Genomic DNA, 20,210 nt, shown 5'->3' with positions numbered 1-20,210 from the left:
TAATATCCCACATCATACCATCAGCCAGAGCCACCGGACTACTACCCCTAATATCCCACATCATCCCGTCAGCCAGAACCACCGGACTACTACCACTAATATCCCACATAATCCCGTCAGCCAGAGCCACCGGACTACTACCCCTAATATCCCACATCATCCCGTCAGCCAGAGCCACCGGACTACTACCCCTAATATCCCACATCATCCCGTCAGCCAGAGCCACCGGACTACTACCACTAATATCCCACATCATCCCGTCAGCCAGAGCCACCGGACTACTACCCCTAATATCCCACATCATCCCGTCAGCCAGAGCCACCGGACTACTACCCCTAATATCCCACATCATCCCGTCAGCCAGAGCCACCGGACTACTCCCCCTAATATCCCACATCATCCCGCCAGCCAGAGCCACCGGACTACTACCCCTAATATCCCACATCATCCCGTCAGCCAGAGCCACCGGACTACTACCACTAATATCCCACATCATCCCGTCAGCCAGAGCCACCGGACTACTACCCCTAATATCCCACATCATCCCGTCAGCCAGAGCCACCGGACTACTACCCCTAATATCCCACATCATCCCATCAGCCAGAGCCACCGGACTACTCCCCCTAATATCCCACATCATCCCGCCAGCCAGAGCCACCGGACTACTACCCCTAATATCCCACATCATCCCGTCAGCCAGAGCCACCGGACTACTACCACTAATATCCCACATCATCCCGTCAGCCAGAGCCACCAGACAACTACCACTAATATCCCACATCATCCCGTCAGCCAGAGCCACCGGACTACTACCCCTAATATCCCACATCATCCCATCAGCCAGAGCCACCGGACTACTACCACTAATATCCCACATCATCCCATCAGCCAGAGCCACCGGACTACTACCACTAATATCCCACATCATCCCATCAGCCAGAGCCACCGGACTACTACCACTAATATCCCACATCATCCCATCAGCCAGAGCCACTAGACTACTACTCCTAATATCCCACATCATCCCATCAGCTAGAGCCACTAGACTACTACTCCTAATATCCCACATCATCCCGTCACCCAGAGCCACCGGACTACTACCACTAATATCCCACATCATCCCATCAGCCAGAGCCACCGGACTACTACCACTAATATCCCACATCATCCCATCAGCCAGAGCCACTAGACTACTACTCCTAATATCCCTCATCATCCCATCAGCTAGAGCCACTAGACTACTACTCCTAATATCCCACATCATCCCATCACCCAGAGCCACCGGACTACTACCACTAATATCCCACATCATCCCATCAGCCAGAGCCACCGGACTACTACCACTAATATCCCACATCATCCCATCAGCCAGAGCCACTAGACTACTACTCCTAATATCCCTCATCATCCCATCAGCTAGAGCCACTAGACTACTACTCCTAATATCCCACATCATCCCATCACCCAGAGCCACCGGATTACTACCACTAATATCCCACATCATCCCATCAGCCAGAGCCACCGAACTACTACCCCTAATATCCCACATCGTCCCATCAGCCAGAGCTACCGGACAACTCCCCCTAATATCCCACATCATCCCGTCAGCCAGAGCCACCGGACTACTATCCCTAATATCCCACATCATCCCGTCAGCCAGAGCCACCGGACTACTACCCCTAATATCCCACATCATCCCGTCAGCCAGAGCCACCGGACTACTACCCCTAATATCCCACATCATCCCATCAGCCAGAGTCACCGGACTACTACCCCTAATATCCCACATCATCCCATCAGCCAGAGCCACCGGACTACTACCCCTAATATCCCACATCATCCCGTCAGCCAGAGCCAACGGACTACTACCCCTAATATCCCACATCATCCCATCAGCCAGAGTCACCGGACTACTACCCCTAATATCCCACATCATCCCATCAGCCAGAGCCACCGGACTACTACCCCTAATATCCCACATCATCCCATCAGCCAGAGCTACCGGATTACTACCTCTAATATCCCACATCATCCCGTCAGCCAGACCCACCGGACTACTACCCCTAATATCCCACATCATCCCATCAGCCAGAGTCACCGGACTACTACCCCTAATATTTCACATCATCCCGTCAGCCAGAGCCACCGGACTACTACCCCTAATATCCCACATCATCCCGTCAGCCAGAGCCACCGGACTACTACCCCTAATATCCCACATCATCCCGTCATCCAGAGCTACCGGACTACTACCCCTAATATCCCACATCATCCAGTCAGCCAGAGCCACCGGACTACTACCCCTAATATCCCACATCATCCCGTCAGCCAGAGCTACCGGACTACTACCCCTAATATCCCACATCATCCAGTCAGCCAGAGCCACCGGACTACTACCCCTAATATCCCACATCTTCCCGTCAGCCAGAGCCACTGGACTACTACCCCTAATATCCCACATCATACCGTCAGCCAGAGCCACCGGACTACTACCCCTAATATCCCACATCATCCCGTCAGCCAGAGCCACCGGACTACTACCCCTAATATCCCACATCATCCCGTCAGCTAGAGCCACCGGACTACTACCCCTAATATCCCACATCATCCCGTCAGCTAGAGCCACCAGACTACTACCCCTAATATCCCACATCATCCCGTCAGCCAGAGCCACCGGACTACTACCCCTAATATCCCACATCATCCCGTCAGCCAGAGCCACCGGACTACTACCACTAATATCCCACATCATCCCGTCAGCCAGAGCCACCCGACTACTACCCCTAATATTCCACATCATCCCGTCAGCCAGAGCCACCGGACTACTACCACTATTATCCCACATCATCCCGTCAGCCAGAGCCACCGGACTACTACCACTATTATCCCACATCATCCCGTCAGCCAGAGCCACCGGACTACTACCCCTAATATCCCACATCATCCCGTCAGCCAGAGCCACCGGACTACTACCACTAATATCCAACATCATCTCGTCAGCCAGAGCCACCGGACTACTACTCCTAATATCCCACATCATCCCATCAGCCAGAGCTACCGGACTACTACCCCTAATATCCCACATCATCCCGTCAGCCAGAACCACCGGACTACTACCCCTAATATCCCACATAATCTTGTCAGCCAGAGCCACCGGACTACTACCCCTAATATCCCACATCATCCCGTCAGCCAGAGCTACCGGACTACTACTCCTAATATCCCACATCATCCCATCAGCCAGAGCCACCGGACTACTACCCCTAATATCCCACATCATCCCATCAGCCAGAGCCACCGGACTACTACCCCTAATATCCCACATCATCCCGTCAGCCAGAGCCACCGGACTACTCCCCCTAATATCCCACATCATCCCATCAGCCAGAGCCACCGGACTACTCCCCCTAATATCCCACATCATCCCATCAGCCAGAGCTACCGGACTACTACTCCTAATATCCCACATCATCCCATCAGCCAGAGCCACCGGATTACTACCCCTAATATCCCACATCTTCCCATCAGCCAGAGCCACCGGACTACTACCCCTAATATCCCACATCATCCCGTCAGCCAGAGCCACCGGACTACTCCCCCTAATATCCCACATCATCCCATCAGCCAGAGCCACCGGACTACTACCCCTAATATCCCACATCATCCCATCAGCCAGAGCCACCGGACTAATCCCCCTAATATCCCACATCTTCCCATCAGCCAGAGCCACCGGACTACTACCCCTAATATCCCACATCATCCCATCAGCCAGAGCCACCAGACTACTCCCCCTAATATCCCACATCATCCCATCAGCCAGAGCCACCGGACTACTACCCCTAATATCCCACATCATCCCGTCAGCCAGAGCCACCGGACTACTACCCCTAATATCCCACATCATCCCGTCAGCCAGAGCCACCGGACTACTACCCCTAATATCCCACATCATCCCGTCAGCCAGAGCCACCGGACTACTACCCCTAATATCCCACATCATCCCATCAGCCAGAGCCACCGGACTACTACCCCTAATATCCCACATCATCCCGTCAGCCAGAGCCACCAGACTACTACCCCTAATATCCCACATCATCCCGTCAGCCAGAGCCACCGGACTACTACCCCTAATATCCCACATCATCCCGTCAGCCAGAGCCACCGGACTACTACCCCTAATTTCCCACATCATCCCGTCAGCCAGAGCCACCGGACTACTACCCCTAATATCCCACATCATCCCGTCAGCCAGAGCCACCGGACTACTACCCCTAATATCCCACATCATCCCGTCAGCCAGAGCCACCGGACTACTACCCCTAATATCCCACATCATCCCGTCAGCCAGAGCCACCGGACTACTACCACTAATATCCCACATCATCCCGTCAGCCAGAGCCACCGGACTACTACCCCTAATATCCCACATCATCCCGTCAGCCAGAGCCACCAGACTACTACCCCTAATATCCCACATCATCCCGTCAGCCAGAGCCACCGGACTACTACCCCTAATATCCCACATCATCCCGTCAGCCAGAGCCACCGGACTACTACCCCTAATATCCCACATCATCCCGTCAGCCAGAGCCACCGGACTACTACCCCTAATATCCCACATCATCCCATCAGCCAGAGCCACCGGACTACTCCCCCTAATATCCCACATCATCCCGTCAGCCAGAGCCACCAGACTACTACCCCTAATACCCCACATCATCCCGTCAGCCAGAGCCACCGGACTACTACCCCTAATACCCCACATCATCCCATCAGCCAGAGCCACCGGACTACTCCCCCTAATATCCCACATCATCCCATCAGCCAGAGCCACCGGACTACTACCCCTAATATCCCACATCATCCCGTCAGCCAGAACCACCGGACTACTACCCCTAATATCCCACATCATCCCGTCAGCCAGAGCCACCAGACTACTACCCCTAATATCCCACATCATCCCGTCAGCCAGAGCCACCGGACTACTACCCCTAATATCCCACATCATCCCGTCAGCCAGAGCCACCGGACTACTACCCCTAATATCCCACATCATCCCGTCAGCCAGAGCCACCGGACTACTACCCCTAATATCCCACATCATCCCGTCAGCCAGAGCCACCGGACTACTACCCCTAATATCCCACATCATCCCATCAGCCAGAGCCACCGGACTACTACACCTAATATCCCACATCATCCCGTCAGCCAGAGCCACCGGACTACTACCCCTAATATCCCACATCATCCCGTCAGCCAGAGCCACCGGACTACTACCCCTAATATCCCACATCATCCCATCAGCCAGAGCCACCGGACTACTACCCCTAATATCCCACATCATCCCGTCAGCCAGAGCCACCGGACTACTACCACTAATATCCCACATCATCCCGTCAGCCAGAGCCACCGGACTACTACCCCTAATATCCCACATCATCCCGTCAGCCAGAGCCACCGGACTACTACCCCTAATATCCCACATCATCCCGTCAGCCAGAGCCACCGGACTACTACCCCTAATATCCCACATCATCCCGTCAGCCAGAGCCACCGGACTACTACCCCTAATATCCCACATCATCCCGTCAGCCAGAGCCACCGGACTACTACCCCTAATATCCCACATCATCCCGTCAGCCAGAGCCACCGGACTACTACCCCTAATATCCCACATCATCCCGTCAGCCAGAGCCACCGGACTACTACCCCTAATATCCCACATCATCCCATCAGCCAGAGCCACCGGACTACTACCACTAATATCCCACATCATCCCGTCAGCCAGAGCCACCGGACTACTACCCCTAATATCCCACATCATCCCGTCAGCCAGAGCCACCAGACTACTACCCCTAATATCCCACATCATCCCGTCAGCCAGAGCCACCGGACTACTACCCCTAATATCCCACATCATCCCGTCAGCCAGAGCCACCGGACTACTACCCCTAATATCCCACATCATCCCGTCAGCCAGAGCCACCGGACTACTACCTCTAATATCCCACATCATCCCGTCAGCCAGAGCCACCGGACTACTCCCCCTAATATCCCACATCATCCCGTCAGCCAGAGCCACCAGACTACTACCCCTAATACCCCACATCATCCCGTCAGCCAGAGCCACCGGACTACTACCCCTAATACCCCACATCATCCCATCAGCCAGAGCCACCGGACTACTCCCCCTAATATCCCACATCATCCCATCAGCCAGAGCCACCGGACTACTACCCCTAATATCCCACATCATCCCATCAGCCAGAGCCACCGGACTACTACCCCTAATATCCCACATCATCCCGTCAGCCAGAGCCACCGGACTACTACCCCTAATATCCCACATCATCCCGTCAGCCAGAGCCACCGGACTACTACCCCTAATATCGCACATCATCCCGTCAGCCAGAGCCACCGGACTACTACCCCTAATATCCCACATCATCCCGTCAGCCAGAGCCACCGGACTACTCCCCCTAATATCCCACATCATCCCATCAGCCAGAGCCACCGGACTACTACCCCTAATATCCCACATCATCCCGTCAGCCAGAACCACCGGACTACTACCCCTAATATCCCACATCATCCCGTCAGCCAGAGCCACCAGACTACTACCCCTAATATCCCACATCATCCCGTCAGCCAGAGCCACCGGACTACTACCCCTAATATCCCACATCATCCCGTCAGCCAGAGCCACCGGACTACTACCCCTAATATCCCACATCATCCCGTCAGCCAGAGCCACCGGACTACTACCCCTAATATCCCACATCATCCCGTCAGCCAGAGCCACCGGACTACTACCCCTAATATCCCACATCATCCCGTCAGCCAGAGCCACCGGACTACTACCCCTAATATCCCACATCATCCCGTCAGCCAGAGCCACCGGACTACTACCACTAATATCCCACATCATCCCGTCAGCCAGAGCCACCGGACTACTACCCCTAATATCCCACATCATCCCGTCAGCCAGAGCCACCAGACTACTACCCCTAATATCCCACATCATCCCGTCAGCCAGAGCCACCGGACTACTACCCCTAATATCCCACATCATCCCGTCAGCCAGAGCCACCGGACTACTACCCCTAATATCCCACATCATCCCGTCAGCCAGAGCCACCGGACTACTACCCCTAATATCCCACATCATCCCATCAGCCAGAGCCACCGGACTACTCCCCCTAATATCCCACATCATCCCGTCAGCCAGAGCCACCAGACTACTACCCCTAATACCCCACATCATCCCGTCAGCCAGAGCCACCGGACTACTACCCCTAATATCCCACATCATCCCGTCAGCCAGAGCCACCGGACTACTACCCCTAATACCCCACATCATCCCGTCAGCCAGAGCCACCGGACTACTCCCCCTAATATCCCACATCATCCCATCAGCCAGAGCCACCGGACTACTACCCCTAATATCCCACATCATCCCGTCAGCCAGAACCACCGGACTACTACCCCTAATATCCCACATCATCCCGTCAGCCAGAGCCACCGGACTACTCCCCCTAATATCCCACATCATCCCGTCAGCCAGAACCACCGGACTACTACCACTAATATCCCACATCATCCCGTCAGCCAGAGCCACCGGACTACTCCCCCTAATATCCCACATCATCCCGTCAGCCAGAACCACCGGACTACTACCACTAATACCCCACATCATCCCGTCAGCCAGAGCCACCGGACTACTCCCCCTAATACCCCACATCATCCCGTCAGCCAGAGCCACCGGACTACTACCCCTAATATCCCACATCATCCCGTCAGCCAGAGCCACCGGACTACTACCCCTAATACCCCACATCATCCCATCAGCCAGAGCCACCGGACTACTCCCCCTAATATCCCACATCATCCCATCAGCCAGAGCCACCGGACTACTACCCCTAATATCCCACATCATCCCGTCAGCCAGAACCACCGGACTACTACCCCTAATATCCCACATCATCCCGTCAGCCAGAGCCACCGGGACTACTCCCCCTAATATCCCACATCATCCCGTCAGCCAGAGCCACCGGACTACTACCCCTAATATCCCACATCATCCCGTCAGCCAGAGCCACCAGACTACTACCCCTAATACCCCACATCATCCCGTCAGCCAGAGCCACCAGACTACTACCCCTAATATCCCACATCATCCCGTCAGCCAGAGCCACCGGACTACTACCCCTAATACCCCACATCATCCCATCAGCCAGAGCCACCGGACTACTCCCCCTAATATCCCACATCATCCCATCAGCCAGAGCCACCGGACTACTACCCCTAATATCCCACATCATCCCGTCAGCCAGAACCACCGGACTACTACCCCTAATATCCCACATCATCCCGTCAGCCAGAGCCACCAGACTACTACCCCTAATATCCCACATCATCCCGTCAGCCAGAGCCACCGGACTACTACCCCTAATATCCCACATCATCCCGTCAGCCAGAGCCACCGGACTACTACCCCTAATATCCCACATCATCCCATCAGCCAGAGCCACCGGACTACTACCCCTAATATCCCACATCATCCCATCAGCCAGAGCCACCGGACTACTACCCCTAATATCCCACATCATCCCATCAGCCAGAGCCACCGGACTACTACACCTAATATCCCACATCATCCCGTCAGCCAGAGCCACCGGACTACTACCCCTAATATCCCACATCATCCCATCAGCCAGAGCCACCGGACTACTACCCCTAATATCCCACATCATCCCATCAGCCAGAGCCACCGGACTACTACCCCTAATATCCCACATCATCCCATCAGCCAGAGCCACCGGATTACTACCACTAATATCCCACATCATCCCGTCAGCCAGAGCCACCGGACTACTACCCCTAATATCCCACATCATCCCGTCAGCCAGAGCCACCGGACTACTACCCCTAATATCCCACATCATCCCGTCAGCCAGAGCCACCGGACTACTACCCCTAATATCCCACATCATCCCGTCAGCCAGAGCCACCGGACTACTACCCCTAATATCCCACATCATCCCGTCAGCCAGAGCCACCGGACTACTACCCCTAATATCCCACATCATCCCGTCAGCCAGAGCCACCGGACTACTACCCCTAATATCCCACATCATCCCGTCAGCCAGAGCCACCGGACTACTACCCCTAATATCCCACATCATCCCGTCAGCCAGAGCCACCGGACTACTACCACTAATATCCCACATCATCCCGTCAGCCAGAGCCACCGGACTACTACCCCTAATATCCCACATCATCCCGTCAGCCAGAGCCACCAGACTACTACCCCTAATATCCCACATCATCCCGTCAGCCAGAGCCACCGGACTACTACCCCTAATATCCCACATCATCCCGTCAGCCAGAGCCACCGGACTACTACCCCTAATATCCCACATCATCCCGTCAGCCAGAGCCACCGGACTACTCCCCCTAATATCCCACATCATCCCATCAGCCAGAGCCACCGGACTACTCCCCCTAATATCCCACATCATCCCGTCAGCCAGAGCCACCGGACTACTACCCCTAATATCCCACATCATCCCATCAGCCAGAGCCACCGGACTACTCCCCCTAATATCCCACATCATCCCGTCAGCCAGAGCCACCGGACTACTACCCCTAATACCCCACATCATCCCATCAGCCAGAGCCACCGGACTACTACCCCTAATATCCCACATCATCCCATCAGCCAGAGCCACCGGACTACTACCCCTAATATCCCACATCATCCCATCAGCCAGAGCCACCGGACTACTACCCCTAATATCCCACATCATCCCATCAGCCAGAGCCACCTGACTACTACCACTAATATCCCACATCATCCCGTCAGCCAGAGCCACCGGACTACTACCCCTAATATCCCACATCATCCCGTCAGCCAGAGCCACCGGACTACTACCCCTAATATCCCACATCATCCCGTCAGCCAGAGCCACCGGACTACTACCCCTAATATCCCACATCATCCCGTCAGCCAGAGCCACCGGACTACTACCCCTAATATCCCACATCATCCCGTCAGCCAGAGCCACCGGACTACTACCACTAATATCCCACATCATCCCGTCAGCCAGAGCCACCAGACTACTACCCCTAATATCCCACATCATCCCGTCAGCCAGAGCCACCGGACTACTACCCCTAATATCCCACATCATCCCGTCAGCCAGAGCCACCGGACTACTACCCCTAATATCCCACATCATCCCGTCAGCCAGAGCCACAGGACTACTACCACTAATATCCCACATCATCCCGTCAGCCAGAGCCACCGGACTACTACCCCTAATATCCCACATCATCCCGTCAGCCAGAGCCACCGGACTACTACCACGAATATCCCACATCATCCCGTCAGTCAGAGCCACCGGACTACTACCCCTAATATCCCACATCATCCTGTCAGCCAGAGCCACAGGACTACTACCCCTAATATCCCACATCATCCCGTCAGCCAGAGCCACCGGACTACTACCACTAATATCCCACATCATCCCATCAGCCAGAGCCACAGGACTACTACCCCTAATATCCCACATCATCCCGTCAGCCAGAGCCACCGGACTACTACCACTAATATCCCACATTATCCCATCAGCCAGAGCCACCGGACTACTACCCCTAATATCCCACATCATCCCATCAGCCAGAGCTACCAGACTACTACCCCTAATATCCCACATCATCCCATCAGCCAGAGCCACCGGACTACTACCACTAATATCCCACATCATCCCATCAGCCAGAGCCACCGGACTACTACCCCTAATATCCCACATCATCCCGTCAGCCAGAGCTACCGGACTACTACCACTAATATCCCACATCATCCCGTCAGCCAGAGCCACCGGACTACTACCACTAATATCCCACATCATCCCGTCAGCCAGAGCCACCGGACTACTACCCCTAATATCCCACATCATCCCGTCAGCCAGAGCCACCGGACTACTACCACTAATATCCCACATCATCCCGTCAGCCAGAGCCACCGGACTACTACCCCTAATATCCCACATCATCCCATCAGCCAGAGCTACCGGACTACTACCCCTAATATCCCACATCATCCCGTCAGCCAGAGCTACCGGACTACTACCCCTAATATCCCACATCATCCCGTCAGCCAGAGCTACCGGACTACTACCACTAATATCCCACATCATCCCGTCAGTCAGAGCCACCGGACTACTACCCCTAATATCCCACATCATCCCGTCAGCCAGAGCCACCGGACTACTACCCCTAATATCCCACATCATCCCGTCAGCCAGAGCTACTGAACTACTACCCCTAATATCCCACATCATCCCGTCAGCCAGAGCTACCGGACTACTACCACTAATATCCCACATCATCCCGTCAGTCAGAGCCACCGGACTACTACCCCTAATATCCCACATCATCCCGTCAGCCAGAGCCACCGGACTATTACCCCTAATATCCCACATCATCCCGTCAGCCAGAGCTACTGAACTACTACCCCTAATATCCCACATCATCCCGTCAGCCAGAGCCACCGGACTACTACCCCTAATATCCCACATCATCCCGTCAGCCAGAGCCACCGGACTACTACCCCTAATATCCCACATCATCCCGTCAGCCAGAACCACCGGACTACTACCCCTTATATCCCACATCATCCCGTCAGCCAGAGCTACCGGACTACTACCCCTAATATCCCACATCATCCCGTCAGCCTGGGGTCAGAACCAGAGCGCTGAGTGGATTTACCCTATCTTCGGGGGGTGATTCATTTCTGTCATGGAGCTTATGTTCCCGGGGATGTTAGATTTCTCCCACCCGGTCAGTGTCTGCTGAGGTGTTTTCTGGAGTGGGAAAACTGTTGCTCATAGCAGCCAATCACAGCTCAGCTTCTTTTAAACAGCTCTGGTGAAATGAAAGATGCTTCGTGGTTGGTTGGTGATACACACACACATACATTCAATGTTATATATATAGATGGAGGACTATGTGAGGCCTATTATACTGTATAGAGCACTATTTTGGGCCCATTATACTAAATAAAGGACAATGTGGGGCCCATTATACTGTGTGGAGCATTATGTGAGGCCATTATACTGTATGGAGGACTATGTAAAGCCCAATATATTACATGGAGGTCAATGTGGGGCCTATTGTACTGTATGGAGAACTATGTGGGGTCATTATACTATATGGAGGACTATATGGGGCCATTGCACTGTATGAAGAACTATGTGATGTCATTATACTTTTTGGAGGACTATGTGAGGCCATTATACTGTATGGAAGACTATGTGGGTCCCATTGTACTACATGGAGGACAATGTGGGGCCCATTATACTCTACAGAGGACTATGTGGGGCCATTATACTCTATGGAGGACTATATTGGAGCCATTATACTGCATAGTGAACTATGAGGGGATCATTATACTGTATGGATGGCAATGTGGGGCCATTACACTGTATGGAGGACTATATGGGGCCATTATACTCTATGGAGGACTATATGGGGCCATTATACTCTATGGAGGACTATATGGGGCCATTATACTCTATGGAGGACTATGTGGCCTCATATATAATGGCCAGACATAGCCCTCCATATAATTATATGAAAGGCTGTATGGGGGTCATTATACTGTTTGGAAGGCTATGTGGGGGTCCAGTATATTGTTTAGAGGGCTAGTGGGGGCTGTTATACAGTGTGGAGGGATGTATTATGTATGTATGGGTGTGGGGGTCACATCTACTACATTATCTGTACTCCGTTATTACATATTGAATTCAAGTTCTCCCTTTTTCTTGTAATTTCTGTTCCTCAATAGTTACAACATCACGTCTTTCCTTGCATCCCCAGCAGGGGGCACAATGAAGGTTTCCTACAGATCAACAGATCCACTATCCCTGGTTATTGGGCAGGTGGGTGACAATCTTGTGGGGGGCTGTAATCGCCGCACGTCACTTCTCATTGGATATAATAATATTACTGATACTTAGGGGATGAGGGTTTGTATGTCCTGTACTGACACTGAGAAGTCACAGACCAGGGCACTGCACTGAATATAGACAGTATGCGTTACATGGAAACCATAAGCAGGCAGGCCATCCAATGCTGGCAGTTTCCTATCACTGGATGCTGGATGCGCACTGTCCTGTACAGACACATAGCCCCCCATACACAGCGGAGTGCCCACCATACATGGTGTAAAACTGCCCCAAACAGCCGAGAGCCCTCCAACACAGCAGCGTGCCCCCCACATACATGGCGGAGAGCCCTCCATACACGGCAGCGTGCCCCTCACATACACGGCAGCGGGCCCCCCATACACGGAGGAGAGCCCCCCATACACAGCGCTCCAAGCCCCAGTATGCTCTCTGACAGATATCGCTTATCTCACCAAGAACAAAAGGATCAGCAGGTCCTCATTCCCTCATACAGTCTGCTGTCAGGACAGTAGGGAGACCCCATGCACACTGGAGGGAGACCCCCGTACACACTGGAGGGAGACCCCCGTACACACTGGAGGGAGACCCCCACACACACTGGAGGGAGACCCCCATACACACTGGAGGGAGACCCCCACACACACTGGAGAGAGACCCCCACACACACTGGAGGGAGACCCCCCACACACACTGGAGGGAGACCCCCATACACACTGGAGGGAGACCCCCGTACACACTGGAGGGAGACCCCCACACACACTGGAGGGAGACCCCCCATACACACTGGAGGGAGACCCCCACACACACTGGAGAGAGACCCCCACACACACTGGAGGGAGACCCCCCACACACACTGGAGGGAGACCCCCATGCACACTGGAGGGAGACCCCCGTACACACTGGAGGGAGACCCCCGTACACACTGGAGGGAGACCCCCACACACACTGGAGGGAGACCCCCATACACACTGGAGGGAGACCCCCATACACACTGGAGAGAGACCCCCACACACACTGGAGGGAGACCCCCCGTACACACTGGAGGGAGACCCCCGTACACACTGGAGGGAGACCCCCGTACACACTGGAGGGAGACCCCCACACACACTGGAGGGAGACCCCCATACACACTGGAGGGAGACGCCCGTACACACTGGAGAGAGACCCCCACACACACTGGAGGGAGACCCCCGTACACACTGGAGGGAGACCCCCGTACACACTGGAGGGAGACCCCCACACACACTGGAGGGAGACCCCCGTACACACTGGAGGCAGACCCCCACACACACTGGAGGGAGACCCCCGTACACACTGGAGGCAGACCCCCATACACACTGGAGGCAGACCCCCATACACACTGGAGGGAGACCCCCGTACACACTGGAGAGAGACCCCCGTACACACTGGAGGGAGACCCCCGTACACACTGGAGGGAGAGCCCAGTCCCCCCACTGACACCGCGTCTGCCGCACATCGCTGACACCGCGTCTGCCGCACATCGCTGACACCGCGTCTGACGCACATCCCTGACACCGCGTCTGCCGCACATCCCTGACACCGCGTCTGCCGCACATCCCTGACACCGCGTCTGACGCACATCCCTGACACTGCGTCTGCCGCATAGCGCTGACACCGCGTCTGCCGCACATCCCTGACACAGCGTCTGCCGCACATCCCTGACACCGCGTCTGCCGCACATCCCTGACACCGCGTCTGCCGCACATCGCTGACACCGCGTCTGTCGCACATCCCTGACACCGCGTCTGACGCACATCCCTGACACCGCGTCTGACGCACATCCCTGACACCGCGTCTGACGCACATCCCTGACACCGCGTCTGACGCACATCCCTGACACCGCGTCTGACGCACATCCCTGACACCGCGTCTGACGCACATCCCTGACACCGCGTCTGACGCACATCCCTGACACCGCGTCTGCCGCACATCCCTGACACCGCGTCTGCCGCACATCCCTGACACCGCGTCTGACGCACATCCCTGACACCGCGTCTGCCGCATAGCGCTGACACCGCGTCTGCCGCACATCCCTGACACAGCGTCTGCCGCACATCCCTGACACCGCGTCTGCCGCACATCGCTGACACCGCGTCTGTCGCACATCCCTGACACCGCGTCTGTCGCACATCCCTGACACCGCGTCTGCCGCACATCCCTGACACCGCGTCTGCCGCACAGCGCTGACACCGCGTCTGCCGCACATCCCTGACACCGCGTCTGCCGCACATCCCTGACACCGCGTCTGCCGCATAGCGCTGACACCGCGTCTGCCGCACATCCCTGACACCGCGTCTGCCGCACATCCCTGACACAGCGTCTGCCGCACATCCCTGACACCGCGTCTGCCGCACATCGCTGACACCGCGTCTGCCGCACATCGCTGACACCGCGTCTGTCGCACATCCCTGACACCGCGTCTGCCGCACATCCCTGACACCGCGTCTGCCGCACAGCGCTGACACCGCGTCTGCCGCACATCCCTGACACAGCGTCTGCCGCACATCCCTGACACAGCGTCTGCCGCACATCCCTGACACCGCGTCTGCCGCACATCCCTGACACCGCGTCTACCGCACATCCCTGACACTTTCTCCTCAAGTTTCTCCTGTACATTTCATTCACACTCTGCAGTTTCTGCCACACTCATCTCCTGCACACTGTCTCCTCTCATCTCTCTCTCACTGTCTCGTCACTGACTGTCTCCTCGCTCTGTCACTCACTGACGGTCTCCTCACTCTGTCACTCACTGACTGTCTCCTCACTCTGTCACTCACTGACGGTCTCCTCACTCTGTCACTCACTGACGGTCTCCTCACTCTGTCACTCACTGACGGTCTCCTCACTCTGTCACTCACTGACTGTCTCCTCACTCTGTCACTCACTGACTGTCTCCTCACTCTGTCACTCACTGACTGTCTCCTCACTCTGTCACTCACTGACTGTCTCCTCACTCTGTCACTCACTGACGGTCTCCTCACTCTGTCACTCACTGACGGTCTCCTCACTCTGTCACTCACTGACGGTCTCCTCACTCTGTCACTCACTGACGGTCTCCTCACTCTGTCACTCACTGACTGTCTCCTCACTCTGTCACTCACTGACTGTCTCCTCACTCTGTCACTCACTGACTGTCTCCTCACTCTGTCACCTCACTCTGTCACTCGCTGACGGTCTCCTCACTCTGTTACTCGCTGACGGTCTCCTCACTCTGTCACTGACGGTCTCCTCACTCTGTCACTCACTGACGGTCTCCTCACTCTGTCACTCGCTGACGGTCTCCTCACTCTGTCACTCGCTGACGGTCTCCTCACTCTGTCACTCGCTGACGGTCTCCTCACTCTGTCACTCGCTGACGGTCTCCTCACTCTGTCACTCGCTGACGGTCTCCTCACTCTGTCACTGACGGTCTCCTCACTCTGTCACTCACTGACTGTCTCCTCACTCTGTCACTCACTGACTGTCTCCTCACTCTGTCACTCACTGACTGTCTCCTCACTCTGTCACTCACTGACTGTCTCCTCACTCTCTCACTCGCTGACGGTCTCCTCACTGTCTCACTCGCTGACGGTCTCCTCACTCTGTCACTCGCTGACGGTCTCCTCACTCTGTCACTCGCTGACGGTCTCCTCACTGTGTCACTCGCTGACGGTCTCCTCACTGTGTCACTCGCTGACGGTCTCCTCACTCTGTCACTCGCTGACGGTCTCCTCACTCTGTCACTCGCTGACGGTCTCCTCACTCTGTCACTCGCTGACTGTCTCCTCACTCTGTCACTCGCTGACGGTCTCCTCACTGTGTCACTCGCTGACTGTCTCCTCACTCTGTCACTCGCTGACGGTCTCCTCACTCTGTCACTCGCTGACGGTCTCCTCACTCTGTCACTCGCTGACGGTCTCCTCACTCTGTCACTCGCTGACGGTCTCCTCACTCTGTCACTCGCTGACTGTCTCCTCACTCTGTCACTCGCTGACGGTCTCCTCACTGTGTCACTCGCTGACTGTCTCCTCACTCTGTCACTCGCTGACGGTCTCCTCACTCTGTCACTCGCTGACGGTCTCCTCACTCTCTCACTCGCTGACGGTCTCCTCACTCTCTCACTCGCTGACGGTCTCCTCACTCTCTCACTCGCTGACGGTCTCCTCACTCTCTCACTCGCTGACGGTCTCCTCACTCTGTCACTCGCTGACGGTCTCCTCACTGTGTCACTCGCTGACGGTCTCCTCACTCTGTCACTCGCTGACGGTCTCCTCACTGTGTCACTCGCTGACTGTCTCCTCACTCTGTCACTCGCTGACGGTCTCCTCACTCTGTCACTCGCTGACGGTCTCCTCACTCTGTCACTCGCTGACGATCTCCTCACTGTGTCACTCGCTGACGGTCTCCTCACTCTGTCACTCGCTGACGGTCTCCTCACTCTGTCACTCGCTGACGGTCTCCTCACTGTGTCACTCGCTGACTGTCTCCTCACTCTGTCACTCGCTGACGGTCTCCTCACTCTGTCACTCGCTGACGGTCTCCTCACTGTGTCACTCGCTGACGGTCTCCTCACTCTGTCACTCGCTGACGGTCTCCTCACTCTGTCACTCGCTGACGGTCTCCTCACTCTGTCACTCGCTGACGGTCTCCTCACTGTGTCACTCGCTGACGGTCTCCTCACTCTGTCACTCGCTGACGGTCTCCTCACTCGCTCACTGACGGAGGCGGCGGTACTCACGGGGTCGGGCTCTCGCCTGCGCGCTCCGGTGGATGCAGAGGAGGGACAGCGCCCCCAGGAGCAGGGCGAGCTCGGTGCGTGCGGGGGCCATGTGTGCGCTGCTGCTCTGCTGCCTCGGGGCGCGGACCCGGCTATAAGAGCAGCGCGGCCAGCGGGACACGGCGACGTCAGGCAGCGGCACAGGGCAGCGCGGAGGGCGGCCCCTGCCGGACACCGCGGGGACTGCACCCAGCCAGCAGTCGTGCCTACACCACAGCGCACATGGGGGACTACAAGCTCCAGCAGATACTGCGAGCACAGCACATCCTGAGGTGAGTGCAGCTACAAGTCCCAGCAAAGCCTGACAGCAGGATCCACAACATTATATCTGCATGTAGATCTGGATGGCTTTTCATGTAGATCTGGAAGGCTTCTCATGTAGATCTGGAAGGCTTCTCATGTAGATCTGGATGGCTTTTCATGTAGATCTGGAAGGCTTCTCATGTAGATCTGGAAGGCTTCTCATGTAGATCTGGATGGCTTTTCATGTAGATCTGGAAGGCTTCTCATGTAGATCTGGATGGCTTCTCATGTAGATCTGGATGGCTTCTCATGTAGATCTGGATGGCTTCTCATGTAGATCTGGATGGGTTCTCATGTAGATCTGGATGGCTTCTCATGTAGATCTGGATGGCTTTTCATGTAGATCTGGATGGCTTCACATGTAGATCTGGATGGCTTCACATGTAGATCTGGATGGCTTCTCATGTAGATCTGGATGGCTTCTCATGTAGATCTGGATGGCTTCTCATGTAGATCTGGATGGCTTCTCATGTAGATCTGGATGGCTTCTCATGTAGATCTGGATGGCTTCTCATGTAGATCTGGATGGCTTCACATGTAGATCTGGAAGGCTTCTCATGTAGATCTGGATGGCTTCTCATGTAGATCTGGATGGCTTCTCATGTAGATCTGGATGGCTTCTCATGTAGATCTGGATGGCTTCTCATGTAGATCTGGATGGCTTCTCATGTAGATCTGGATGGCTTTTCATGTAGATCTGGATGGCTTCTCATGTAGATCTGGATGGCTTCTCATGTAGATCTGGATGGCTTCTCATGTAGATCTGGATGGCTTCTCATGTAGATCTGGATGGCTTCTCATGTAGATCTGGATGGCTTCTCATGTAGATCTGGATGGGTTCTCATGTAGATCTGGATGGCTTCTCATGTAGATCTGGATGGCTTTTCATGTAGATCTGGATGGCTTCACATGTAGATCTGGATGGCTTCACATGTAGATCTGGATGGCTTCTCATGTAGATCTGGATGGCTTCTCATGTAGATCTGGATGGCTTCTCATGTAGATCTGGATGGCTTCTCATGTAGATCTGGATGGCTTCTCATGTAGATCTGGATGGCTTCTCATGTAGATCTGGATGGCTTCACATGTAGATCTGGAAGGCTTCACATGTAGATCTGGATGGCTTCTCATGTAGATCTGGAAGGCTTCTCATGCAGATCTGGATGGCTTCACATGTAGATCTGGATGGCTTCTCATGCAGATCTGGGTGGCTTCTCATGCAGATCTGGATGGCTTCACATGTAGATCTGGATGGCTTCTCATGTAGATCTGGATGGCTTTTCATGTAGATCTGGATGGCTTCACATGTAGATCTGGATGGCTTCTCATGTAGATCTGGATGGCTTCTCATGTAGATCTGGATGGCTTCTCATGTAGATCTGGAAGGCTTCCCATGTAGATCTGGATGGCTTCTCATGTAGATCTGGAAGGCTTCTCATGTAGATCTGGATGGCTACTCATGTAGATCTGGATGGCTTTTCATGTACATCTGGATGGCTTCACATGTAGATCTGGATGGCTTCTCATGTAGATCTGGATGGCTTCTCATGTAGATCTGGATGGCTTCTCATGTAGATCTGGATGGCTTTTCATGTAGATCTGGATGGCTTTTCATGTAGATCTGGATGGCTTCACATGTAGATCTGGATGGCTTCTCATGTAGATCTGGATGGCTTCTCATGTAGATCTGGATGGCTTCTCATGTAGATCTGGATGGCTTTTCATGTAGATCTGGATGGCTTTTCATGTAGATCTGGATGGCTTCACATGTAGATCTGGATGGCTTCTCATGTAGATCTGGATGGCTTCTCATGTAGATCTGGATGGCTTTTCATGTAGATCTGGATGGCTTTTCATGTAGATCTGGATGGCTTCTCATGTAGATCTGGATGGCTTTTCATGTAGATCTGGATGGCTTCACATGTAGATCTGGATGGCTTTTCATGTAGATCTGGAAGGCTTCTCATGTAGATCTGGATGGCTTCACATGTAGATCTGGATGGCTTCACATGTAGATATGGAAGGCTTCTCATGTAGATCTGGATGGCTACTCATGTAGATCTGGATGGCTACTCATGTAGATCTGGATGGCTTTTCATGTAGATCTGGAAGGCTTCACATGTAGATCTGGATGGCTTCACATGTAGATCTGGATGGCT

The 20,210-nt window shown here is 54.5% G+C and overlaps 1 protein-coding gene across 3 annotated transcripts in view; it reads right to left on the bottom strand.

The window, feature by feature from the left end:
* CHRDL2 (chordin like 2) overlaps positions 1 to 17,872 on the bottom strand; it is a 103,876-nt gene extending 86,004 nt beyond the window's left edge. For 2 of the 3 annotated variants that reach the window (XM_073548512.1, XM_073548513.1), the window contains exon 1: positions 17,710 to 17,871. In XM_073548512.1, the coding sequence (XP_073404613.1) occupies positions 17,710 to 17,800 (91 nt within the window). In that variant the 5' untranslated portion in view covers positions 17,801 to 17,871. Of the gene's footprint in view, positions 1 to 17,709 lie in introns of all 3 variants that reach the window. The other variant, XM_073548514.1, reaches the window with a different exon arrangement.
* Positions 17,873 to 20,210: the final 2,338 nt, after the last annotated feature.

The sequence above is a fragment of the Dendrobates tinctorius genome, unplaced genomic scaffold (assembly GCF_039654945.1).
Source record: "Dendrobates tinctorius isolate UK_male_01 unplaced genomic scaffold, ASM3965494v1 ptg000157l, whole genome shotgun sequence".
NCBI lineage: Eukaryota > Metazoa > Chordata > Amphibia > Anura > Dendrobatidae > Dendrobates > Dendrobates tinctorius.
This window is presented reverse-complemented; position numbering and strand designations above follow the sequence as displayed.